This window comes from Mastigoproctus giganteus, chromosome 5, assembly GCF_048544385.1.
Source record: "Mastigoproctus giganteus isolate SK-2022 chromosome 5, ASM4854438v1, whole genome shotgun sequence".
NCBI lineage: Eukaryota > Metazoa > Arthropoda > Arachnida > Uropygi > Thelyphonidae > Mastigoproctus > Mastigoproctus giganteus.
In genome coordinates, this window is record NC_143579.1 from 83,183,547 (window position 1) to 83,211,084 (window position 27,538).

Sequence of the window (27,538 nt, forward strand, 5' to 3'; positions counted from 1 at the left end):
ATTATGGGTGGCCCTAATATGTTTTTTTTTTGTTGTTGTTGAGCATGGTATATAGCGGATTTAGTGCTAGTCAGAACCACAGGGGCTCAGGTCATCTCCCTGAAAGATTACTCTCCTGATGGAATCGGCCTGGTTGTGATGTTCTCGAATTTGATGGTGGTACTCTATTCTGCCATGGTGTTGCTTCTAGCATGTTAGTCACTGTCAGATTGACTTTGTAGATCTTCAGCGTCAGTCGAAGGCCTTTCAGTAATCGATATAGGCCGTGTACATGGTTGCGGATCTTGTAGGCTTGCTCTATAACTGTGCCATTGAGCAAACTGTGGCAATGAGCAAAGAACAATTAACAATGGTTAATTGTTCTTTGCTCATTCGCTTGCACCCATTGTACTTTCCGGCTACGATGTTCTGGCTCTCAAGTGACCTGATATCTTCTTGGTTATGCAGCTGGCCAGGATGGTCAGAATCTTGTACATTGTTGGGAGACAGGTGCTCAGTCTGTATTTCGCCTGGTTTCTTGAACCTTGGTCTTTAGCCTTTGGATATGTGATTCCTTGGGTGAGAAATTCTGGGCCACTTATCATTCGGGTGTACTGCTCTGCTAGGTGCTTGTGTGGGCAAGTGAGCTTCTTGTACCAGTACAAGCATGGACGTTATCTGGCTTTTCGCCAGCTGTGGGATTTGCTGATCGACTGTTGTAATTTTTTCTCCCGAATCTCTCATCTCTTGTACGTCCTTGGGTTTCTTCCGTTCTAGTTATATCGAGAGGGCTCGGTTTATATCTCAATTCACTGCCATATGTTGCCACAGAATCGTCTTCAATCGTCTTCTGCTCGGGTGGTCCGTTTCCGTCTTTCCCGTCTTGTCCGATACTCTTTTAGAAGGCTCTTTGGTTTTCATTGAAGGTTCGGTTGTTTATTTTCCTCTGTGAGCTCTCTTTGTATAGCGTAGCCTCTTGCTGAATGCGAGGAGGCTCTGCTTCAGTGTGTCCAAGTATTCTCCTATTCTCTGATTTTTGATCTCTTGTTTACTGTGGACGTGGTCTCTTTCTTGAAGATGCTCTTCACTTTATCAATCAATTTCATACTTCTATTATCCCATTTCTACTGGGTCATTTGACCTCTCTTGATTCTTCTATCTTCTGCTGTCTTCTTTTATGCTGACGATTCCTTGTTTTTTCGTTTCTTCTGCTGCTGGTAACTCGTTTCTTTTCCATTAATCCTAGTGGCTGCTAATGTGTGGATGGCCTCCTGTGTTGTACCGTTGTTGGCGTTGAGGTAATGTGGTATTATCTGCGGAGTGAGGTGGTCTGTGATTAAATGGTTATCAAATTAACTTTAAATAGAAATAAAATTATTATTATATGAAGTTAGATGGCAGCCAATCCTCAAGAGGGCATAAAATAAAGAGAAACTAAACACTAGACGATTATCGCTGATGGTATTTGCCAGAAAGAGTTTTTTTATAACCTTGATGTACAATATTCTGTAGACTTAATATTAAGTCGTTTTTGCTAAAAGCTTCGAATGATAATCGAAAAGGTTAAGGTAAGCGACCCGGTAGTGAAGAACGAAGAGCATTGAATGAGCCCCGGGAACCAGCGGAGTGTGACTTTCTGGCAAGGACTTAACGAGCACCTGCACAAGTGTCGAGGCATACAGAATAAGACTCTGCTATCTCCTTCCTGTTCCGAATTGCAGTTGTTTTGAAAGTTGAGAACAGTGGCTAATTAAGCAAGACCATCTGCTAAGAAGAAAGTGGTATTTGGTAAGAGATAGATGGGATGTCGCGAATTTATTGCTCAATTTGGAAGTTAGGAGGAACTTGCGCAAATAAATATAGGCATCCAAAGAGATATCAAGTCGGAGATGGCGGAGTTTTCAATAAAACAAAATAACGCAGAACAGAAAACGAAGCAAACGCTGATGTCTAATTAAAGCTGAGTTTTGTAGGCAGAGAAAGCCAGATTTCAAACGGAGTGAGGCTTTATGTTAGCCAATCTCAGCGAGTGTGAAGGAAGTCGAGTTCCCTCAGTGAGTTACTGCGGGTTTTTCAGCCTACACAACAAGCAAATTGGTCCATAAAAGTATATTTATATAGGCATAATACAAGATAAACTGGGGCGTTATGACTAACGTGATCGATTAGCCTAAAAATTTACGAACAGCAGGAAACGAAGAGGAATAAAGCAACGAAAAAAAAACAAAACTCCACATTCTTTGCCTGATCATCGCTTGTTCAATTATCGAAAATTATACAAAATTAGTATGGAAACTGGGAGGATATCCTTTAGAGTAAATTAAACGAATTTATTAAAATAACTGGTCTTATTTGCAAATTAACATTTTTCTGATTCTTCGATATCTGGTTCGCATTTGGATCACCCGGCGGCTTTACTCTATTCACAATTTCAAATCTTTGTCAGCACTGGAGCCAGTATTGTACGGTATTGTCCACAGCCACAGTTTTTTTTTGCTTGAGTCCGTCCTGAATCAGTGGCTTAACATAACCTTTTTCGACTAAACGTAAATGGATTCTATTAAAAAAAACACACTTCCATAACCATCGCAACTTGGCCTTTCTCGCATTCAACAAAAAATCTGGAAATTACTCACAGGATTAAGTTTTCCAATCACGGTGAATCGGTGGGTTGAGCTAGACCTGCCAATAATTTGTAGTCGCAAAGATTCACTGGATTGCACCTCATGTTCTAAAGATTAATTCTTTTTATAATTTATGTAAATGATATTGCCAATACATTTGACGAAACCGGAACGATGTTCCAGTGGGCTCCAGTCCATTCCGAACCCTTGCACTTATCTAATTATTGTTCAGAATACAACAGGACTAAGATCTGAACCAAGACCAAACCGTGCTACTTATTTCATATGACACCTTCAACCGTATCGTTATTTGCTATGAGTAAATACGTTAGCATATGATCACGTAACCGGCAAATAGTCCATTTGCCTGCTTACTAAATCTTAATTTTAAAAGGGCTTGCAGGCGGTTGAAAATGTGTATAGTTTCACCCTGTCTAAAAAATAATAAAAGCAATTTATACTCAGGCGAGTCGACTGTCGTACAAGTACTTATCTTATAATTTGCGTATTTCAATTAACACACGAGGCAAAGACCAAAATGAAACCTGATTATGCCCATAGAGGTGATTTAAAGTCCATTTTGTATTCACAACGAGGCAGTAATTATGCATGCTATCGTTCCTATGGTAGGATATTAATTACAGTCATCAGTAAGTAATTCACTAGCTGCTAGAGACCAGCCCTAATATCATTCTAATGTCATTACACGAGCTCTTCTACCTTGTCCGCTCAAAATGTCGTATTAGGATTAACAAGATGAAATACCGCTGCATCAAGACTTCCCGGCTCTTCTCCATCCCCCCCCCCTCCCCCATCTTGAACAAATCCATTACACGCAACAAAGAAGTGTACCGTGAAAAATACCATTAAGAGGCAGTCCCGACAAACGCTGTTGTAATATACTACGTCATGCTTGTCCATGGAAATGATGCAGACATCAGAGATTTGAGAATCCCTTTTGTTTAGACGGGATTAACTTGTTACGTCCATAACGTAAATTCGGATTTACATACGAAGAGAGCTTATTAAATAATCAATGATTAACTCATTAGATATTTATGAATACTTTCAGTAATTATTGTTGTGCGGAAGATTACAATGGAATTTCTGTTTGCAGTCTTCAGCCACGGATTCATTTATCTGAGACCTGGTCTTTCTTCGAAAAATGATTTCTGAAATATAACCAATGGCAGAGTTATTTAAGGAAATCAGCTAAAGGTTCTAATCGTAAAATTCCAATGCTATAAGCTGTAAACTAGTTAAATTAAGCCGACATCATCATCATTACAAAGAGTTATTGGATTGGATGACCGATTCCTGTCATAATCAAGGATGCCCATCTTCTCTCTAAAACGCGATAATTTATAAATTATTTCCAATAAAAAGAATCTACAGTTCATTATTTTGTGCCCTTTTCATCAACCATATAGAAATTTCAAAGAATGACATACAGTTATTAATATTATCGAATTCAATTTACAAATCTTTTATTAATTATTGTATTTTCAGGTGCCATTTTTATATCCGGAACGGAGGAACTACAAACAGCCTTAAAGTACACCTTCCATCTTCACAATACCAACGACACTCAAGCTAGGTTTAAGGTCGAACCCGTTATAGAGGTAATAGACACTGAAGATCCTTTTAAAATAGCAAGAACGTGTAAGTATTGAATGCGACATTTATTCAACCCAATTTTAGAAATTTATGACAGATCTAACAATTGAATTTGATATTCGCTATTCCTCAGGTGTACACTAGTTCTTTTTTACTTCTCAAATATTATTTAATACAGATTTAAAAATAAGTTTTTTTTTTTTTTTCAATGGCTCATCGAGCCTTTTAATGCTTCTTTTCATCTCAAGACCTGAAAAGGTTTATTATTATAATCAGAGCTCCATAAGTATGGTAGTCCAACTTGTGAATATAAAATCCACTTGTCAGAAAAGAACTCCAGCTTTCAAATTACAATCCTTTGTTTAAAGTCGCCTTTTCACGGGGGGGTCTCATTTTCTGAGAGGCTTGTTATCGCTGCGAGACGTGGCTTGCTTTGCGCTAATTTCCACTTCTTGAAACGCAGATCCTTTCACGTAGTATCGGACTAAGCTCAATAAACAGATTACAATTCCAACAAAACGTGTTCCACTTTGCTTGGGTAAATAGACTGACAAAACGGTATTGTGTTCCAAGTAACGTTCTCTTTCGTTGGATAGCCAGGCAAGCGTAAAACTACAAAGGGAATTTACCAGTGATCGTAAATCCACGTGTTCTTTCATGTGTAATTACCAGCGTTTGCAAATAACGTTAACTGATCATTATTGTGCGATGAAAATGCCAAATAGTTTGTCGCTAAATAAGTAGCTTCATTCTGGTCGATTTATAAGTGTGTGATCCGTTGTCCGTTGGTTTACATAATTCGGGTTGGTTATTATAGAAGAATGGACACGAGTGGGTAAACTGCCAGAAAATGACTACTCTCGGTAATTTAATTACTTTGATTTCTTGAAATCCGTCGTGTATATTATAGGAGATTTGTGTAAAATGTCTAGTGTTGTAGATTGGATACATTCCGTGTTTTATTAATTTTAAAAATATATGTATTATGCAAAGAATTCTCTTTAGATAATTTAGGAACTTTTGAGGTCGTCGTCATACGTCAGAACAGTTAATAAAAGTTTTTTTTTTTTTTTTTTTTTTTTAAATTAGATTTAGAGCTGGAATAATTGGGAATGCAGCTTGGCTGAGTCGAAAGTGTTGAGACATAAGAATCGTCTTATTTAGTTAATGATAGGGCGAGCCTTGTTTTGGCGTTATCCTCGGAGTGGGCAATTACCCTTAATGTGGTGGTGATAAGATCAAGGTGCTGTCAGACCCATATTGAAGGCCATTTCGCCGATTAATTTGCACTGCGTATTGTAAAACGTGAGAGTATCGCGTTGTTTTCTGTCTTATATTTCGATATAATTGGAGCCGTTTCCACGTGGTGTGAATGACCTTGGATGTGTTAAAGGAAAGGCGTTTTTTCACGGGAATACAGTCGCAGTGGAATCGCTAAACAAATTTAAATCAAGTTTGCACAAAATTGCATTATGTGGCAAGTTTTCAAGTAGGCGCGGTGCATTTATGGAGATCAAAATGATCTGCTTTGTTGGCGAGAATCTTCTGTTTCGTTTCTCTATTGGCATCTCAGTAGTTTGTGGGGGGGGGTTTGTATTTTTATTTTATATTTATTTTGTTACTATGTCCTCTGTTTAAACAACTCCCCTTTATAGTATATATCCCCTTTATAATATTTCACCCCACAAGCGTATCTGACTTTACTTCTCAGAAAATTCTAAGTTCATAGGGGAGAAACTCTTATACATGTTTAATTCCCATTAGTTAGGCTTGTGTCCAGTACAACAATTAATTACACAAATGTTATACAAAAAAAAAACAAGTTTATTATGCATATTTACAGTTAAATCATAACAAATCTCATTAAGAATAGAATTTCACTGTTTCAACACCAAGGTACTTACAACATATACAGTCTCTTCCTATCTAACAGGCTCCTTTACAGACTTGACCTTTTCTTTTTTTTATCTCACCTTTCTCATTACGCATACACAGGTTAAATAGTTACACTCTTTATATGCTCACCTTATTTCTGCTCCTATTACAACACAATCAAATCATACCTCATAGGTGTCAATAACATTTTTTTTTTCATTAAAGTTAAATATATCATTGATCATATTACTTTTATGTATCATCATAACAACCAATTTATTCTTTAATTCCCTATTCCTCTTTCTTATGTATTTCTTTAACCATTGCCAGTTACAGAACTTTATCACCAAAATACAATATTACATTCAAACACACCTTTAAGGGTTGGCAATGTACATAAATTTTATCTCCACACATTTAATATTTCTATTTTTACTACAATTCCTTCCGTTCACTTTCTCATCTACATTACTATCCTCCTTATTCCAAATTACTGCTTAAACCAACCATAATTGCCTTAGAGTAGAATTTACTCCTATTTGGTTCACCCATCTAATCTTATCTTTATCATTAAATTCCCCAATATCGTATTACAGTCCTTTCATTAGTATTTAACTTACAGTATTTTCAAAATAACTTTCTCTTATCATTGAATTCCCCAAATATCGCTCTACAGTCCTTTCTCTAGCAGTTAACTTACAGTATTCTCAAATTAACTTTCACTTACTTAATTTCTGTGATCAGGTGTCTTCATAAGGGCCTTCTATCCTATCCTTATCCAGAGCTGCTTTCTTCTGCTATCCAGGGCAATATCTTACAGCTTCCAGGGCATTATCATACGGCATTCGCAACTGCTACTCCGCTTTCAGGATCTGCTACTTTTCCTGTCAGGACGGCTACCTTCTGTTCCAGGGTTGTTACTTTGCCTTTCAAGACTATATCAGGATATTATCGCCTTCCTCGGTGGACTGGGTCTTCTAAGGGAATCTTCTTCTCTCATTCTCACTGTTTGCAGAACTTCCTTTAACTACCCCTTTCCCGTTCATCTCCTAATTTCTCACTCACTACATTACTGATAACCCCACTTCGACTTTTTTCGTCGGCTATTTCTTCATCATCTTTCAAGCAACTCTTCCCGACTCACCCTTCCACTGGCACCGCTCAAAAAAAAATCTCCCCTCTCCTTCTCTTCCTTTTTCACTCTCCCTCCTCTTCTGTCCTTATCCATCCACAATTTTCTCCCCGGAGTTTTCCACGCCTCCCCACAGTGTTTTCTTCCAATCACCCTTTCTTTTTCATTTTTTTCTCTTTTCATTTGTTGGAAAGCCTAGTTCAGCCTGCCCCGTAGCACGTGATTCTCTATACCACTTTCTTTACAACCTGTTGACATCCGTTGTGTTCTTTGATGTCGGCCGAATACTTCAAAACAACTCTTTCTGTCTCATAACAGCTTGTCTCTATTGCACTCAAAAAAAAAACCACAAAACGTGACACTGGCTACCATAGCGTCTATTTTTAGAAACTAGTGTGTGTTGTTCAGAATACGTTTCCGGTGTGTGACCCCCTCATAAACCTTAAGTTGTTTTTGTAGCGCCGGACCCCCTGCTGGGTTTGTCATAGTATTCTCCATCAGTTTCCAGTTTTAACAGAAGTAAAGCTAATGGCTCTGTTTTCGTTCCTACTATCTTTTAATTTTTATACCTCCTTCCAGAATAATTCTTATTTCTGAAACTGCATATATTACCCTTTTATCCTATTAACGGCAAGAATCAAAAGAAAACTAACTTTCAAAGTCTTAATAAAAAATATTTTATTTTTGTAAGATTTTCAAATCTTACAAGTTTCAACGCGATTATTATTATTTCGTATGGCAAAAAATGAGGATACATTTGTAACAATGTCAAAAAAAAAATAAATAAATTACAATAAGCCTAAAAACAATATTTACAGAAAAAAATTATAAGTAACATTTGATGAATTAAAATGTAATGTCCAGTTTATTCAGCCACTTAATAGCATCATCAGTAACACTATGTAGATCTTGGATGGAGCCTTCAAATCTCCTCTTTGGGCACTCCGAGATGACATGCTGGATGGTCTGGGGCACGTTGTCACAGTCGCAGAATGGGTTTTCAGTTTTTCCCCACTTATGCAGCCAAAACTTGCATCTTCCGTGATTTGTTCGGATTCTGTTCAGGGATGTCCATTTCGTTCCTACTACCTTTTAATTTTTATACCTTAATATTATAATATTATAATATTATATTTTAATATTAATATTATAACCTTTTAATATTATAACGCGATTATGGAACCACAGTACAAAGGGCATAACACAACGCGCTAGAGTTATTTCAGTACTCCCAAGGGTTAGTGTTAGTAAGGCAAAATGACACAAGGAAGAGGACTTTTGTTCAGCCAAAAATAAAACAATATTCAGACTATTCCTATTACCCCCAACTTAACCATCCATTTCTGCTTTGACCTTAACCAAAATCACTGCCCCTGCCACATTTGGGAGGTAACTCATTACTGAATACTATTTGACAACCGGTAGCCCATAAGATTCCTTATCTCACCTAAGAGAGACAACAGACCTTCCTCGTTCATTTTATTCAAACCTTTCCGCGCTTTAGACGTATTAACCAGATCTTCCCCTTTATATGTCTAGTTGTTACACTTTGCAGTTCACAGTATTCCAAATACGGTCTAAATGTTGTGTTATATATAGAAGGATAATGACGTCCTTCTTCCTATTAGCAAATGTCCTATAAATAACGGATAGGGAGGACACCAGGTGCATTTGTAGATCTCTGTTTACACCACACGAGAAATTTCATATCAGACTGAATCATAACGCCTAAGTCTTTTTTGTCTTGAACAACTTTTAGCTTCTCTTCTTCCTGGCATTATTTCTGATTCCCGAACCTTACAATTAAAATAATTAAACTTTAATTGCCGTTTTTCAGACCATACATGCATCCGATTCAAATCTTTCTGAAGCAATATGGGCTAGCTGAAATTGTAAGCCATCCCTCCTGCTTTCAAATCATCAGTAAACTTTCACAGCTTAACTTGATCAATATCATTTATGAAAATTAGAAATAGAACGGGACCCGTCACCGGGTCCTGAAGGACACCACTTGCAATGTTACACCCTGAAGACTATGCACGTAATAAATGAATTATATGAATAATCCGGAAAGATCACTTTGGACTGGAAAAGTGCTATTATGTACATACGTACATAATAAATGAATACGTACAATCTTCCCCCTCTCCAAGAGCTTTGCTATCCTTTATCATCAATACAATTTTTTAACAAACGTTTCTCGGAGATAATATTACTTTTTGACAGCAATATGATTCTTTAACTCCTCAGCCTTTTGAGCTTGAGTTCGACTGTAAGCAGCGTTCAGAAATATCTGTTCCACTAATTTGTCGTTTCTGCTGGGCTTCCTATAGACCTACCCGCTCTAGAGACTTATTTGATTTACTCTTTTCTTTTTTTGTATTCCCATATGAAAACTCCCTGTTCTCTTTCCTAGTTAATGCTTTCTCGTAAAGAGCATTCTCCCGTCTTACATCAACAGTGGCTTTCTTGCATAATCTCTTAAAATGCTCATAAAAATCGCAATGGTGTAACCCCACGCTTGTTTCTTTTTTCCTAATTAAACCATTACTGCATTGCCATAAATAGGCTTGTGGATTCGAGGATAAATCTCTTAGATATTTTCTGCAGCATATTTTTAACCCACAGCATACAGCAGCCTCTCCGATTAAATAATCCCACCACGTAGTTTTTTTTTTTTTTTAAATAAAACTCGGTTTTCTGGTTGTTTTGATCACTAATCTCTATTGATTCTCTCAAAATCAAGTTTTTTTTGATATAGTTAAGCCCTTGTAAGATGTAGATCTTACAAATTAAAAAAGAAATTTGTTTTTCTAAAATAAATACAGGTAGGGCGATGGAAAGGGAGTATTAAATTAAAGATAGTAAGTAATTAAGATTGGATATTTACTTTTAATGTAAATAAGGTTTAAGTTAGGAGAAACACTGGATTTGGGGATGGGAAAGTTATAGACGTATATATTAAATAAGTTAAATGGAAACAAGTAATTTTGAGTAATATAAAAGAGCAAACAGGTACAGCAGTCAGCACTAAAGGGGTGCCATTTGAGAACAGGCATGAAAAGGTTGCTGACGGCAAGAACAACAGGACCGCGAAAGTGGATTATGATGCATCTCTTTTGATCTAAGCCACCGTTGGAAGGTAAACAGGAAATGGGTGGACGTCCAGTGTTCGCGTAAAAAGAAAACGGCGTCAGGGCGACTGATATTTTGGTAAGTTGGCCATATTTAGAGAGAAAGTGTGAACACAAAAATGAGTTTTGGAGGTTATTTGGCAAACATGAAAGGGCCATACTGCCGTGTGAAAAAAAATAAGAAATTTCTAGAGAAGGGTTGGTTTGTGCGCTAGGGAGACAGCTGGGGTGAGTTGTTTTAGCAAATAGAAAGGAAGAAAAAAATTAAACAGTATGGAGATTGGTTGGAGTTCTTGGGGGGAGACGTTCCAAACTTGAGGAAAAAAGAAAGGTTCGGGGGAGTAATTGAGCATGTGTCCACTCTGTATCTGACTTCTCTGTGGTCTAGGAGAAAGTCTTGAGTTGCAGGTTGAAGTGAAGTAGATTTTTTGGTGGTCAGAGTTCACATTTCGTGGTAGAGAAAAAAAAAAAAAAACGTGAGAGAAAAAAGCCTGGTCCGGCAGTGAAGGCGGTGGTTAAGGTAAATGTGTAAGAAAGAAAGCCTGGTCCGGCATCGGAAGGCAGTGTCCAAGAAATGGAAGAAGGCCCGTCTGCCACGAAGGAAGCCTGAATGCAAGTAAATTGGAAGTAGTGGCCATTTTGGAACGTAAGTCTGTTCCTGTTTTTTTATTGAACCCCGAAATCAAGGACTCATAATCTAGCTCTGTAAATAATTGAGTGATAGTCCTTTAAAAAAAAAGAACATTCCTGTTGTATTATACAAGTTAGTTAGTAAGGTTGAGATAATTTGTTATAAATGTAAATGATTTTGAAATAACGTAAGGGTGGTAAAGGGGATGACTGAGATCATGATTACAGAGTAATTAAGGTAAAATTGGCGATCTATAGTGAATATTATTGAGGGTAATACAGTTATAATTATATTTCATGTGTTAAAGGCTATAAACAAGTGCAATGTACAAAAGGAGTACATTACATTTGTAATGTACAAAAGGAGTAATAAGAACTGAAATGAGTTTGATGTAAGTGATAAAAATTGGTAATGTAAGAGAATGATTGAGTAATCACCGAGGATTCTTAATACAAACTTATGTTAATAATTTGCAAATTGAGAATAATTGATACAGAGAGATAGTGTATTGTAGTATTGTACTGTAGTATGGTTCAAATATATAGAAATTAGTATGCTTGTATATAATTATTTGTTTCTTTTATGTAAATGCTGTATATAATGTTCATTAAAGGTTGTAAATTTTTTTTTTGTAAATAAATGTGCGCCTTTAATGTTCTGCTAACACCTGCCTTACACACCCTAGAATCCAAAATTTTCTGTGAATTGCAGTTAGATTTGTGTAATGTGGGGTGGGTTTGAGACATCAGTAGGATTCAAATTAAATCAAACAAAATAGAACCCCCACACACACCCTTTAGTGAGAACCATGTGCTGGATCTTAGAGAACATTTGTACCATCCCGGACTGGAGTAATCATCTAGTTGTTAAAATACCTGCCATATAGTCTAATTCCGATCCACGTATTCCAGTTTGTAAGATTGTAGGATGACTTCGCCCATGAGGTAATTTCAATTTTCCCGAAGAGATTTTTGGCACACTACTCAGAAGCCTGTGAATGTATCCACACTTTCATCTTCCCACAAGTCATTTCATATCACATCGAGACAACATCCACGTTATCTTATCTGACTCGGGGAATATTCTTGTCGTCGTCAGGCAATTATTGATCAGAAGTGTTACTCCTCCCTGTCTCCCCGAACACACGATATTCGCCGATATGAAATTCTTCATCTCGTATCTCCGAATGGACACGACTCAGCCCAACTACATCAGAATTTGTTTGTCCGGTGAAAAGCGCAAATTCATTTAATTCGTTTACAGTACCCCTGGAACTACTATATAGACAAATTACTTTGCATTCTGGTTAAGTATATCTTGTACGAAACCCTGAAATAACCTTGAAAAGCCACTGAAGGCTGGGGGTACTTCAACCATGTTATTCATATATTTGAATATCTGGTTTAAAACTGAATTTAATAATAAACTATAGTGAATACATAAAATAAATTCCATTAATACTATTCTTTAAGGAGTAATATTAATACGGATATGACCTTTACCTCGTATTTTGAGTTTACCGTTAGTTATCCAGCGTGATGAATTTGGACTCAGTGCTATCCATAATTACCTTACCATTTCTGAATTCCAAATCAGGAAAATTGTCCGTGATCCCTCATGGGTAGCAGAGTCGGTATAATCACCGTCCTCTCCACACAGGGTGGAATCGACCTGAGGTCGAATCCCGTCAATGACGAGAGGAATTTTTATGGGCCTTTTTCACAACGTGGCCGAGATAGTCGGTCTCGAAGGTATGTGAGGGTAGCACGGTTTATTCTCACAGAACTAGGGTTTTTCGTCCAGCAAACAGCAAATCGACCACAGAATACACGTAATTTACAGACATATTGCAGTATATACTTTCTAAGTTGCTGACACGCCAACAACACGAAAATTGTACCACCGTATAACTTTTCTGCCTTACAGGGAAACGTGATTGTCGGATATTCTAAGATACGAAGGCATAGGGAATGATGTTCGTCCAAAGAATGCATTTAACTCTAGCATGTTTTAATAGCATACGGTGTCGAGTTTATTGGTGTTATTGTTAATTTTATGCAGTTTATTCTGGGATTAAATCGACTGAGTATTTAGTGTGGATATGCGAAACGTAAGCGTCTTTATGTAAGGGAGCTTAATAAGCTCTCTTATATAAAGTTAAGGAAAAAACTTTTCCTTACATAAAATTAAGGAAAAATGTTTCCTTCATTTTGATTCATTATCATTTTAAAAGACGAATGTAATTTTTTCTATTTATACTTCTAGATGTCCGCATAGAGCCAGAAGTGTTTACAAGATAGAGTACAAGAACATCATTATGTATGTTACTATTCTTTGCAACTGCGAGGTTCATTCAAACCCTAATCTGTGTTATACAAATACTGTTTCCGGGCTTCAGAAAATGGGTTCTCAGGAAGAGAACCCATTTTCTTCTTTTCCTCAAGGGACAAACATATTCTACTCCATGAGGAAGTGGGCTAAGAAAATTTGGCGATTTTCTGAATATCAATATCGCCAAGACTAGCCTGTTGCATTGGACATTGACGTCACTATTTTTGAATCACTTTAACTGCTGGCCAAGTCAATAGGCCTTCGTGATTTTGTAGTGGTTTCACTACTCAATATTTGTTTGGAGGGAGAGATATAGATTCGAATCACTTCATAAAGGCCTGTTTACTCGAGGCTATATTTAGCCAATCTTAGGCGAAGCGAGTAGGATTTCCCCGTGAGTTATTCTGGGGTTTTCAGCCAGCACAACATGCAAATCGACCTCTAAACACGCTTGCACGCAATTGCAGACATTACACACAATGGCGCTGTATGATCTAAGATGTTGATACTCCTAAAACAGAACAAGAAAAACTCGACAAACCGTCTGAACTGGAGTGTCATAATCACAAGCGAACATATTTTCAGGAGAGAGTCAAACACCACCACGGAAAATGATAACATTACAATGGTACGCCAAGTGTTTACCATAGATACTATTGTGGAAAAGAAAAGGTCTGAACGACCTACAACTATGACAGGAATAAGATACCCTTCGGTCCAAAGAATAATCACTTTTCAAAAGCTTATCGAAACGATGAGGAGAATGCAAGCGATGGTCAATCTTCGATTGGAAACCTTCAAGCTTATCTGTCACCAAGTTTATTTGCTAAAGGAAGTAAAGCAATATCATGGCGAGTGTGCTATTTATCGGAGTGCAGATAACAAAAGCTTTGTTTGATGTACAGGGCGAGCATAAATTTATTACACAAGAACTATGCTGTATCCATTGTAGCGATTGGAGTGCTACCTAGATCGTCCACAGATTGTGCAACTGTACAGTCCAAAAAAACTCTAAGCATTGTCCTCCGTTATGATACAAGGTGCAAGTTTCTATCTAGCATAGTTTAAGTTATAATTTTTCTTAATCAGGGAAAGATTTTATGCTCACCCTGAATAACCTCCCTATTGTGAAGTGAGGGGGGTGTATGATGGTGTGAATGGCAGCATCTTTTCTTCGTTTCTTGTGCCCATATATTTTTTTCACAGATCCGTGAACCAGAACTCGTATTTTGACTATCATGGACTGATTGCTTCTGTAACCGGAAAGTAAAAATTTCCTTGGCCATCTTCCAAGAGGCTACAGTGTATCATTATTCTGCCTGGGTCCGTGAATATCTACATAATGTGTTTCGGTATATGTGTATCAGTCGAAGTTTTGCAACGTTGCGAGGTTTGATCTTTATTGACGACTTCCTAAGGAGATTTGTAAAGAACGTGTCTCAAAGAAACACACCCGACAAGTTGAAAAAGTCTGGTGGTGTTTATGCTAACTTTCTGAACATGTGAGAAGCATCTTTGAATAAGAGTATATCTGCAATACGATATCCCAATCTCATTTCTCTTAGTATGTTTGCCTATTGTATCTGCCTACCCTGTATAACGAAATGCTGACAGTAACGGATTAATGATAAGCGCGATTTTGCTTATTTTATTGATAATAAATCTTAACATTACAAGATCCACTGAAAGAAGATGCAAAAAAAATTAACTAAACATTAATGGACATAAACAGTAATCTCTCTTTAGCGCTATACCATTGAGTTGTTTTTATTAAAATAAATCTTGGCTGACAAATTGACCCGTCTTTTGTATATACGATGCAGGTTGTATTTATTTAAATATATTTTGGTAGATGTTGAATAAGTTCGCCTACTTGCATCATTAATCTATAATAATACTGTTATTACCAATTCTTATTAACTCCAGTTTCGCCTTCCAATCTCAGTATTTGTTTTATAGTTATTTTCCCAGAGCAGTTATTTGCGTGCTAGATATCAATTACAACCTTCTCAGTGTAAAATTCAAACTATTTTATCGTTTGTTTGTTCTATTCAGGATAAGGAAAAACTTTATCTGATCGCGTGATTACAGCGTGTTTATAATATTAGACAATATACATGTTCGCTGCATTTCCAGCAGTTATGTTAACACGGATCTTACTGCAATTTGTTTGCAGGAACATGTTGGAACAACCTAGGTACAATGGTCACCGGAAATTCTGGAACTGATTGAAATATACTGTTTGTATGTAGCCTGTTTTCGTAAATTTTAGGCAGAATGATAACACTGGTCAACCTGTACCTAACTGAGGTGAACAAATGTTTGTGTGCGTGTGGTGATTGTATTCGTGTCCAACATGGTTTATATTAATTGTCATGATCGATTCTCGCCAGTAATGTCAGGAACTTCCAAAGGGTTTTTCATTGAGCAAACGGATCATAGAATACATGAATTGTGTGAGCGCATCAACTGGGTCAGTGTTAAGTTTCAGAGTTTAAAGCTGCAGTAATTCGTAAAATTCTATGCGTGTTTAAATAATATTAATGTTTAATACTTTCACTTGCTGCACTATCCAGTTGATCAAAACTTTCAGCGAATTTGCAGCGATTTCTTTTAAAATTTCAAAAAAGTCTTCTGTCATCGAAGACTGCTGTTGTCTACGAAGGCTCACCATTCAAGCATAAATCAAGATCACCGTTCATCACGTCCTAAACTCAGCAGGAAACTTGACTCCTGCCCGAGGCTAATTACCAGTGAAGGTGTCATCACTTGTAAGCACAGTACTTTTGTCTTTCTATTCTAAGCGCCCTTATTTACGTAGTGACACATCCTGCCTGCCTGAAATATAACAAATGCCAGTCGAAACTGGTATCTGCAATATTTACTTGAAATCAGTCCTAATCTGGATAGCATAGCCTGTAGAAGCGCCTGGAAACAGTTCTTTTTTTGTAGAATTTAGTAATCTCAAATGTCTGATCTCCTCAAATCGCTTGAAATGGAAGTGTATTATTTTCAACAAATCCAAGACTATCGCAGCAAATCTCAATCCTCACGGCATCCCTACTTGACCAGCCCCCCCTCCCCAAACTCTTTTAATCTCCTCATGTCTTCTCCATCCCCCTTCCTCAAGTCACGAATTCCCGGACTTGCCTCAATACTAGTGTTAATCTTACAGATTAACACTAGTATTCAAACGGAGCTCTTCCCCCCCCTTCTGTACTTCTTGCCAGATGATAGAGGTTTCTTTCCCTACACTTGAACAACTCATTAGAAAGATGCACAGTGAGAACACTGAGCTTGAGGAACATATACTTGAGCTTGAGGATGGTCAAGTCCTTACACTTGCTTTTTTCCCTAAAGTTCAATCTTGATAGCCTTGTTTCTTTGTCCCCACTCAGCGCAATCAATTTCGGATTTCTCTTCTCCCCACTTAGAAACTTATCCCTACAAGCAAGTCATCTACTTCTCAATCTCAGCACTGTTTCTCTCAACATACTTTGAACCACACCCCACTGCCCCAAACCAACCCCATTGCAACTTGTCTTCCTCTCCTCCTCATCCTGGCATCTATCTTACACATCACTAAATTTCTACTTTGTCAGACCACATACTTCCTCCCCTTACAATAACTGCTTTCCCTCTCACTCACAAAATCCTCCTAGTTAGCATCCACAAAAATTTTAAAAATAGGAAGCCCAAAGCCAACAACCAAGTTAGCATTATCGTAACTAGCAGTCAGTCTACTCATTTGAAAAGCTCTTACCCAAGGCAATGCAACAAGGAATAACACATGCAGCATTTTTATTAGTCGCCTTGAACCAGAAAATACTAAAAGTAAAATTGGACACGTTAACATAGTTAAATATAACAGGAAAAATCACTAAAAATAAAACCACTCACCCAACATATGCCCCATTCCCGATTGAAATTTCCATCAGAGATATCCAACAATACCTCAGCCCAGAGCTCTGGCCAGCAGGAATGCTTGTCATGCCTTACTATTGCCCCAAGATACTCAGAGTAACAGTTACTTTGGCAGGAATGCCGGAAGATCCTTTATATGCATAGCTACAAATTCACCAGCCAATATAAGAACATCCTGTATCTTCTAATGTGCACCAAAAGGTCAAACCTAATATAGAAGTATCTGCACCAATCTTAAAACCTTCAACCTTTATGTACAAAATTTACGAATCCTTAACATAAATTCTCTACACTCCTGGAATTGCTTGATTGATTCAGACAGTCATATCATCTATCTTATCGAAATTTGAACAAATCCTGAGCTCGAGGATACTCTATTTCTACCCCATCAACTCAACTGCTCTGTTTCTAACATCAATAAGAAGGCTTTCTCCAAATTAACTACTCCTTCTCTCGATCCCGTTGAAGTCACTTGTTGGACCAGTCTACCATTCAACAAATAATCAACTCCCTGTAAGCAAGACACATCTAGCGCAGTCGGCATATCAACCTTTGTTATTAAAGCTGCTAGCTCTTACATCACCGCATTGTTTTTCCTAAAGAGATGCAGCAGTCAAACATACTTGTCTAGAATTTGGAGAACCTACAAAATCATTCCCAAGGCAGGGCACTGACGGGAGACAGCCAACAGATCTATTTTACTTGTTGCCTGGACAATCCCAAAAATAATCGAAAAAAGCTCTCCTTCCATACCTGAACAATCTTATTCACGGATGCAGTTCCACCAATAACCATCTTGGTTCAGCGGGTATGTTCATCATTACTAATCTGGCTGATACACTTCGGATACAATCAACATTTCAAGAAAAAGGCCCAGTGTGACATCCTCTACTCAGATATTAAATCAGAATAATTGCAAGATAAACACTGCAGTAGCCAACTATCTCTTATATAGCTTCAACCACATATTCCTCATGTTCAAATTTAGCTCCAAGCATGTCGCTATATGCGCAGGTATACCTCAAGGAAGAGAAGTTCCATCAACGATTATCTTCGCAGGCTCACTGCAGCCACTACTTCAAATCACACCCAACATCACCTCATACGCTGATAATTGAAAAATCTTTATTACCTTCAGACCCAGTGATGACATACAAAAAATTAATCAGAATGAATTGGTGGTAACGCTCGTCGTGTACTTCCAAACCCTCAACTTAACCATCAACGTAAAGAAATCTTCCGAAATTACTTGCATTTTCCAAAGAAGCCTAAGTCAGTAGATATTCTCATTCAAGGCACTTTAGTACCAAAAGTGAACTCTCACAAAGAGCTGGGCATAATCTTTGATAAAAATCTCCTTTTCCTGCCACCAAGCATATCTGGAGAAAAAACTTCAGAGAGCCAAATGGCTAATCAACCAAGAAACAATTACAATACTCAGCAGAGCAATTATTACCAAGCATGCATAGCGGTGCGTCTACTCGGTCCTCACAGCACAAATATGGTCAGGAGCCTCAAAATCCTCTTGAATACTGGATCTTCAGATGTCTAAACCGGAAATTAGGATTTCCATTCACAATATCAAGACAGCAACTGTATAAAAACCTCAAGCTCAGTCCCTTCCTACTAATAATTCTATTCATAAAAAAGACCAATATATTTCTGCCGTGCAAATTCTTCTCAGAGGTGGTAGTTTATCCCAACATCACGGCCAGAGAACCGTCATGGCCGAACACGCCGACGAGGCGACTGTACATCTCTAAACTGAACAGGCTCCAACAAATGGAGATGCACTTCAACTAATTTATCAAATCAGAATCAATTATCACAATTTGTCTCTAGCAAATTCTAGCGAAAAGAAATATCCGAACTGATCAAAAACGTTGAAGGCTTCACCACCCCAATAAATCCCAGAGAAGTGTCTTTTTTCGGAATTTACTAGAATGGTGAAGCCTTCAGCGTCTTCAAATACAACCAAGAATTGGTGACAAAGTTTTTTCCCCATTTGTAATTAATCTCTTTTTATGGCATTAGTAAATTTTGTTAATTCCGTCCCAATAACCATACTCAAAAGTCCGTGATGGACATTCCTGTATATTTTGGCAATAAATGATTATTTATTTATACAGTTTACAGATACCACACACGTACTAATGCATCGTGGTTACTTATCCCATACAATCAATCGTTCTGGAGAATGCTGCCAAATTAAGGTTGGCAAAGCTCATTTTAGGGCACTTAGAATTAAAGAGATTAAAGATTTATCATTTCTACTTGATACTAATTTAAACTAAAATGGAGTCTCTTAATATGGAATTATGGGTTTGTTATTGAATGTGTTGCAATGGACTTCAATCTTTAGACGCGAACATGTAGTTTCACTTTAGAAGAAAATAAATCCCTGTGGTTTTCAAATGGCTTTTCGGTAAACTATAACCTACCCTCGAGGTAAGATTTTGCAGGAATCAATTCCAACCTAATCTGCCGTATGTTTGTTTACATAGTCTTCTACTTTATTATTCTATAGACAGAAAATATTACTAAAAAGAAAGCCTTCTTTTCGAAGGAAAGGGTCATATTGATTTAGGTAGCCTAAAGCCAGTGTAACCTTTTGTGCTTTGGCGAGTGGTTTCAGTGTTTTCTGACAGCATTTTAGATTCAGAAATACTGAAACCTCTTAAGAGCCTTCCACAATTTTCTCTGAAGTCCGAGAGCCTTGTTATTGAAGTGATAATTGAATATGAATAAGAAAGACGCGAAGCTTCTCTGGAGGCACATCAGATTACTTTTTTCCTTTAGAGAAGGTGAAGTTCTTGGAATCTGCATTAAAAGCTTTTGTATGGTGTAGTGGCGATTGTTCGCACGTTTATGCGAATTCCATTAACAGCAACGAGATTTTTGCCTCTTACTATGATGGATTTCCTAATGCATTATCTCTAAAGTCGATCTCTGTCGAAAGCTTTAGTAAAACACGGGATCTTTGTTTACCCCTTCTTGTCAGGAGATGAAAACACTTCTGTTTATAGCACTAAAGAGAAAGAGAGGCTAGATTTTACTACAGGAGTCTTTTCTTGTTATCTTGTGTTAACTATACTTGAAAACCCGTTGTCGTCTAACCATCAACATTCCACAGAGAACCAGATATTATTAAAATAACGAATATTTTGCTATTTGTCTTACAAAAAAGTTATCATCGGCTTCTTCATTTTTTTAAAGCATGGACTTTGATTTAAATCATCAAATAGCACTTTATTCTGAACTGCTATAAGTGGTAATTTATTGGAAATAAATCAAGAAGTTGATCCAGATTGCTGATGATCCGCTATGTACAATTAACTTTTGGATATTTCAAAACCTTGCCCAAAGTCGATTTGATGAAATATTCTTAAATTCATGCCCACAGAGTTGATAAATTTTAGCTGGAACGTTATGAACCTTGGTGGAAGAAGGGATAAATCTGCTTATCCAGATTAAGTATTAAAGAAGCGCATTAATCATACACGTTCCAGAAAACCCAAAGAAGATTAAAATCACCATTACATCATCAACTTACACTGTTTCCATTTGATGCGAGGTACTCCGGTTAATTTCTTTTATGGAATGTAATCTCAGTTATTAATAGAATTTAACCATCTTATCCTTGGTGTTTATTTAGGCCTCCTTCTTAGTTCATTAGCTGAGGTCAAACATAAACTTATTGATGTTCATCGCTGTTTTGAAATTCCTAATTAAATTTTATTTTTTGCTCCACGAAAAATTATGCAAAAAATCAACACCCAGTTTCCTTTTGAGATGATGGAAAAATCCTTACAATCACCTATCTTCCATTCTTTGTTCTTTTAGGTATCATAAAGAAGATTAACAGGTAAAACGGATAGTAATTAGACAGCTATGTATTGGAATGAGAATTGTTACGTTTAGGGTTTCTTTATAAAGAAACATTAGGTTGAAGCAATAAATTTTAGATTATTTTTAATAGAATTTAAAACAATTCCTTCTATAGAACTTTAGGAATATTTTTGAGTATTGATGTCAGTCAAACTGTGTAAGGGTTGCTGTTAATGGTTGCTGTTAAAAAGAGAGATTGGTAAACAGATATCTATGTCTGGTTATGCGAGAAACGTCCCACCAAAAGGATGGATAGAATTAGTAAGGCAATAGATAAGAGTTTTTCTTTTACAAATTACAGAAGAACGGGATACACTATATGTTTAAAGAACCCTAAACGTTACTATAAATACATAATTTACAAGTGTCGTAGTAAAGAAAATTTGTCCCTCAGGTCATTATTGGTAGCTGGGAGATATCAGATGAGGATGAACAGAAAAAAACCCGTTCCTTAGAGATACAGCATCAAAGGGTCGAGATTGGTGTCTCTCAGGAATATCTGACTGACATGACAACGGTTTCGATCTCTGAAAGATAGATGATAGATACCTTTACACGTTTCTGGATGTTGATAACTTGTCCACTGATTACTTGTGGTTGTCGGCTGTGTTGCTGGTTTAGACGCTTCCAGGATGCATTGTCTGCTTTCATAGCTTTAACCCAGTTAAGCGTTGCGTTTACTATGCTTTTATTTTACCTGGCTTCGTGGCTTTGTCCACCCAAAAAGGAAAAAAGTTGCGTAGAAACACAGGCAGCGGTAGTATTAATGGCAACTATCATTAATCATGCAGGCAGTTACAGAAATGCCAGAAAACAAGCGCACCGACTTCATCAGCAGCAATGTTCACTGAGCGACAATGAGGATGACTTTATAAATGAACAGGCTATAATTAGGTGTCCTCTGTTCGTTATTTAAGAGTGAAAGAACCCCAAAGCGCAGTTTTGCCTGGGGAAATTTTATTGAAAAGTTATAAGCGTATAATTTAATAAATGATTGTACGTGTTTGTTATAAAACAATTTTACGTGGAAGGATGTTCTAAGCAATATTTTTCAAGGGAATTTCTTCGGCCCTCGAGTAGCTAAATAGTTTCAACTCTGTGCATGCAGGGACATGTATATATACTCAATCATTGATTGTTTCGAGCATGCGTTTTGGTTAGTTTGTGGAAACAAGGAATGATAGTGCTGCATTTATTATTATTTGTGTATCGAGTTGTGTGTTTTTGCTTCTCTTGAGAAGAAAAATCCATTTCAAAATATAAAACGACAATTGCTGTGAAGAAATAAGCTGTGAACTTAACAAATTAGTGAACATAGTGTTATTGTTAAGCGGTTCCTGTGGTATCCTCATTAAGCACTGTGTGATACTGCGTAGCTTTGTAATCCACCCCCAAGGTGAGTGAAGCAGCAGGAACCTAAAGGAGGCGAGGATCTTTTAGAAGAGTAGATAGAATGTAGTGCCCCTCAGAGGGCTGAAGGAATAGATAAAGATGAGAAAGTGAGTGTCAGGGTTAGCTGTGAGTGCATTCAACTTGCAGAGAATGATTCCACGCTGTGAGGAAAATATCCCAGCATCCCCGGAAATCCCACTTCTGAACATGCGGGAGTCAGCAAAGGTACTCCATGGTGAGAAGCTTCACGCCATCGGCAAAAGAGAGAAGTAGATCCACCGTACAGTACCATTCCACGCTGGAGAAGTAGTAGTGTCTGAATAACTGCTACAATAGGAAGTTAAGTTCCACGACTGAAACATCCAGGCATAGAGCGCACCCAGATCAGTAAGAGAGAGTTAAGGAGCGTATGTTCTTGGATATGTAAATTCCAATCGGCGAAGCGGGGCGGTCTCCGTCAGTAGATTGATTAACTTAACTTAGCCATCCAAACCTTTGAAAAAAGTCTTTCAATATAACTCCTTGCTTATCAGATATAAGCAAGGAGTTATACTGATAATATTTTAAGGTCAATTTAAATTAGTTCATTCTTGACACAAATGATATGTAGTTTGTTATTAACTATAAACAAATGAAGATTTTCATTTTTTTTTGGAAGATGATAAGCAGAGTTGTTTACTATCCCGCACTAATTATTCTTTGATGGTGGCTGCCTTCCTGACACCATCCGAAGGCTAGTCATGTAAATTGGCCTGGTATAATTTACATGCGTTATCATCTGTGAATTAGTGATGGCTAGTGAGTGAGGTGGTCCGAGTCATCCAGCTGACTGGAGTCATTGATCAGGCGTTAGCCACCTAATTGTCACTCCAGTGATACGACAGCCGTTGTATGTGGTCAGTTACTGGAGTTTCAGATCATCAAATGGAGCTACGTACATCATCTCAATATCCAATATATACGAAAAAATCATTTTATTGTTGCAAACAGTCCAATTTTCAAATAAAATGTTTGTCTCAAACGAGTAGCAGGAGATGGTAGACGGACTACCATTTTCCCTGAAGAAAAATGAGTCAACGAGACATTGTCCGGATTTTTTTCATTTGTTTTGGCCCTTTCAAGTGCAATAAACGTTATGCACTTGAAAAGCAGTTGCCCAGGTTAGGTCAAACGCTCAACGCACCTTTATAATGCGATCGTTGGTAGTTGAAATTCTTATTCCAAAAAGTATTTTTGCCCATTACTAGTCTGAATACAGTGTATAGAATGGCTAACAAGTGACACACGTCTGTTTCTAAAACAAACTTGTGAAGTATTTCACATGACTAAACGCGAGATATTTTCTTATTCCGCATTTTGTGAAAACCACAATTTGTTGGGTATTTAATACTTCCAGCAATATTTGAGTCATCACACACGCACGAGCAACCAAGAAGATTACGCGTCAATCTTAGATGAGGCTGGTGATTAATGGTCGAATTTAACTGCCAACTTAAAAATGATTAAACCGTCAAAATTGCGCTCGAATGATTTTAAGTTATTGAAACCATAATCGGTGTTACGACATGTCTTTTTCTGAAACATCCTAAATTGCTGTACAAGCTTGTATTCCACGCGACATAACCAAACTGAATAGAAAAGACTGCTTCTCTTATGACAAGTCGCTCGTAAACTCAGCAGGTCTTGTTCTACACTATTCGATTCATCAGATACTGTAGCAGATGGCGCTGATGAACGGTTTGAATTGATTCTCTCTCTCTCTCTCTCGTTTGCTCCTTCCTTTCTTTTATGCATCACTGACTTCAGTTATTATTAAAATACGTAGATTCTGAGGAATGACAGGTGGAAAGCTCGATGTAATTTTTGCTAATGAAAATGTATGTGCCCGAAAAGATTGGTTTCCAGTAGCACGGTCTCGGTGGTGATATACAATGTCTTCGGTGTTTCCTCACTCACTCAGTTTCTTTAATTGGAAAATCCATCTGAGACATCGGCGTACGTGGAGAGAGAGCATAGAATGTGTGGAGGCACAACGGAAGACATTAACACCTAATGATAAGGAAAGAATGCGTTGGAAGAGGTAGGGAGGGTTGGCCATATATTAGTTTCTCAGCTTGCTGCAGAACTTTACGCGTAGCTATTGAGAAGGTGGATCGTCAGAGGTGACTGCGGTCCTGACACTTTGCAAACTCGCCAAATATGAAGAGAGTGATGGATCAGGTGGCTTATTTCTCTCGTTTATGGATGGGTAATGATGCGCCTTCGCTTACACATTTCTCAAGGGATGCATCTGGCATAAATCGGTTTATTAATCCAGTCAAGCTCGTACGTGGCTATTTTTATCCAGTTGAACGAACGTTAATGTACGCGTATTTAAATAAATTATCCGTTTCGGTTTATGCTTAAAATGTACGCGTGTAAGAAATGTTTTTCTTTTCTCTTTCTGAAGTATGGGCGCATATGGAATAACGACTGTTTGAACATTTGTTTTTTAATATAAAGTAAACGTGGTCTGTAACGTAAGTCATGGACAATTAAGCGATGTTTAATAGCTTAAATAAATACTACTGTAGCTCTGGAGGTTTTGTTGTATCGTGATGATTTAAGAAAATGGTTTAAAAACTAGCTGGAGTTTACTTTTAGCTTTGCTTCTTCTACTGTCTTAGTTTTTTTTCCGCCAGTCAATGATAAGTCGCACTTAAGGTGTGAAGAAATGGATTTGTAAGATGTAGATCTTACAAATTAAAATAGATATATTTGTTTTGCTAAATTAAATCCAGGTAGGGCAATGGAAAGTGAGAATTGGCATTAATTCCAGAGTATTAATTAAAGAAAGTAAATGTTAAGATTGGATATTTAGTTTTAATGCAAATAAGGCTAAAGTTTGAAGAACGCTGGAATTAGTAAAGGACAGTTTTAGCGTAGGAATTAAAATAGTGGCAAAAAGGTAAAAGTAATTTAAATAATACAGGCGATCAGACAGCGCAATGACTAGAGAAGGGGTGCCATTTGAGAACAGGCGTGAAAGGGTTGCTGAGGGAAAGAACAATAGGACGTGAAACGGGATTATACGAAGCGTCTCTTTTGATCTAAGCCACTGTTAGAAAGTAAACAGGAAATGAGTGTAAAAAGAAAACGGCGTCAGGATGACTGATATTTGGGTGTTTCGATATATTTAGAGAGAAAAGTGTGAAAACGAAAATTAGTGTTTTGGAGGTTACCGGAAAACATAAAAGGGTGACACTACCGTGTGAAAAAAATAAGAAATTTCTAGGGAAGGGTTGGTTGTGCGCTAGGGAGACGGCTGAGCAGAATTTTTTGGCAAATAGGAAGGAATGGAAAATTAAACAGAATATGGGGATTGGTTGGAGTCCTTGGGGGAGGCGTTCCAAACATGAGGGAAAGAGTAAAGTTCGGGAGGAGAAAAAAAGGAGAGAAGTACATTCTGTATCTGATTTCTATGTAGTGTGGTCTAAGGGGAGAAGGTCGTGAGTTGCTTGGTGAAGTAGCGGTAGGCGAGTTTGGTAATGTAGGACTTGTAGAAAAAGCCTGAAGAGTAGCTCAAGAAAGGAACCGCTCATGTGTTCCAGCTCCCACTCGTAGAGAATGAGCCAAGAGTGTACACATGTGCCTATATAGCCTACCTGAGATGGTGCATCCTGTCCTCCACCAAGGAACGCAGAGTGCCCAAGAAATGGAGAGAGCCACATAACTGAAGTAAGCCTGAACGCAAGGAATGTGGATCAGCGGCCATTTTTCGGAACGTAAGCCGTTGTTTTTTATTGAACCCCGAACTCTTGGACTTATAATCTGAACTCCTGTAAGAAATTGATTGATGGTTCATTCTAACGAAGTTAAATTTGAAATAGGCAAGTTAGTTACTAAGGTTGAAACAGTTTGTTATGAAGGTAAATGATTATGAAATAACATAAGAGTGGTAAAGGGGACGACTAAGCTGATAACTAAAGAGTAATTAAGGTAGAATGAGGGATTTATAGTGAATATTACTGATGTAAGAGGATACCAGTTAAAAAAAAATCATTTCATATGTTAAAAGCTAAGAGATCTAAGTGGCTGTCTCGAAATATAGATAGAAACATCTTTCTCTACATCACCTGAGGAAGAGCTTATTAATTACATTTATTAAAAACATCAGTGTTATTCTTTTCACGTAGCTGGGAATAAAAAAATATTTATTTCACACGCTAAGTCAACATTTGCTAATCCAAGCCTATGAATGTTAAAAGTTAACAAGGTATCTTAAAACTTTAGTTTGTGGAGAAAAGCGCCTTACTAAAAGTAAACTTAGAAGGAGAATTTTTAATTCTTTGAGCGAGGCAATCTAAATTTCCGCTTTAAAAATAAAAAAAGGGAGAATACTGTAGTTCGTCTAGAAACAAATAACACCGTTATTTAACCAAGAAGAAGAAAGGAGTGGATTCTCCTTTCTAAAAAGGATACTTACTTATAATAACATTTGTTTGCATTGAATCAAATATCTGCCAGATGATAGCAACTCCCTCTACAGTAAATGATATATTTATGCTGCATTGACCTTTCACAGTCAAGCGGATTACTACAAGTTCTGTTAGATCACCGCGCACCCAAAGTATTCCAATCTGTTTGGGATTACTACCGAAAACATTTCTACACAAACGAACACAGTTGCGTAAATAACTTACAGAATACAGTGTCACAGTAAAGGGAAAGCGATTTAAAATAAACTTCTTTTTGAATAGAAGAACGGTCCTAAGCCGTAATTGCTTCCACGAGCTCTCTAACAAGACTTTACGTAGTCGAGGGAAACCAGTGTCAGTTCTACGTTAAAATTAATGTTTGCGTTCGCTGCTTTGTTTTTCTAGGTTGGCGGCGTCCAAATTTCTCTCTGATTGCATTACGATGTGTTGACAGTACACTGATCTGCCGGATACACACGAATTCGTTGCCTCTATCATTCCGTCATTAACCGATTCTCATCTTTATCTCCGTATCCCCCGTCTGACTTGATATG

At 37.4% G+C, this 27,538-nt stretch overlaps 1 protein-coding gene across 1 annotated transcript in view; it reads left to right on the plus strand.

Moving 5' to 3' along the window:
• LOC150085527 (glutamate receptor 1-like) overlaps positions 1 to 27,538 on the plus strand; it is a 372,789-nt gene that overhangs the window by 65,500 nt on the left and 279,751 nt on the right. The window contains exon 2 of the mRNA XM_090374097.1: positions 4,113 to 4,265. Coding sequence (XP_090230223.1) covers positions 4,113 to 4,265 — 153 coding nt within the window. The remainder of the gene's footprint in view (positions 1 to 4,112; positions 4,266 to 27,538) is intronic.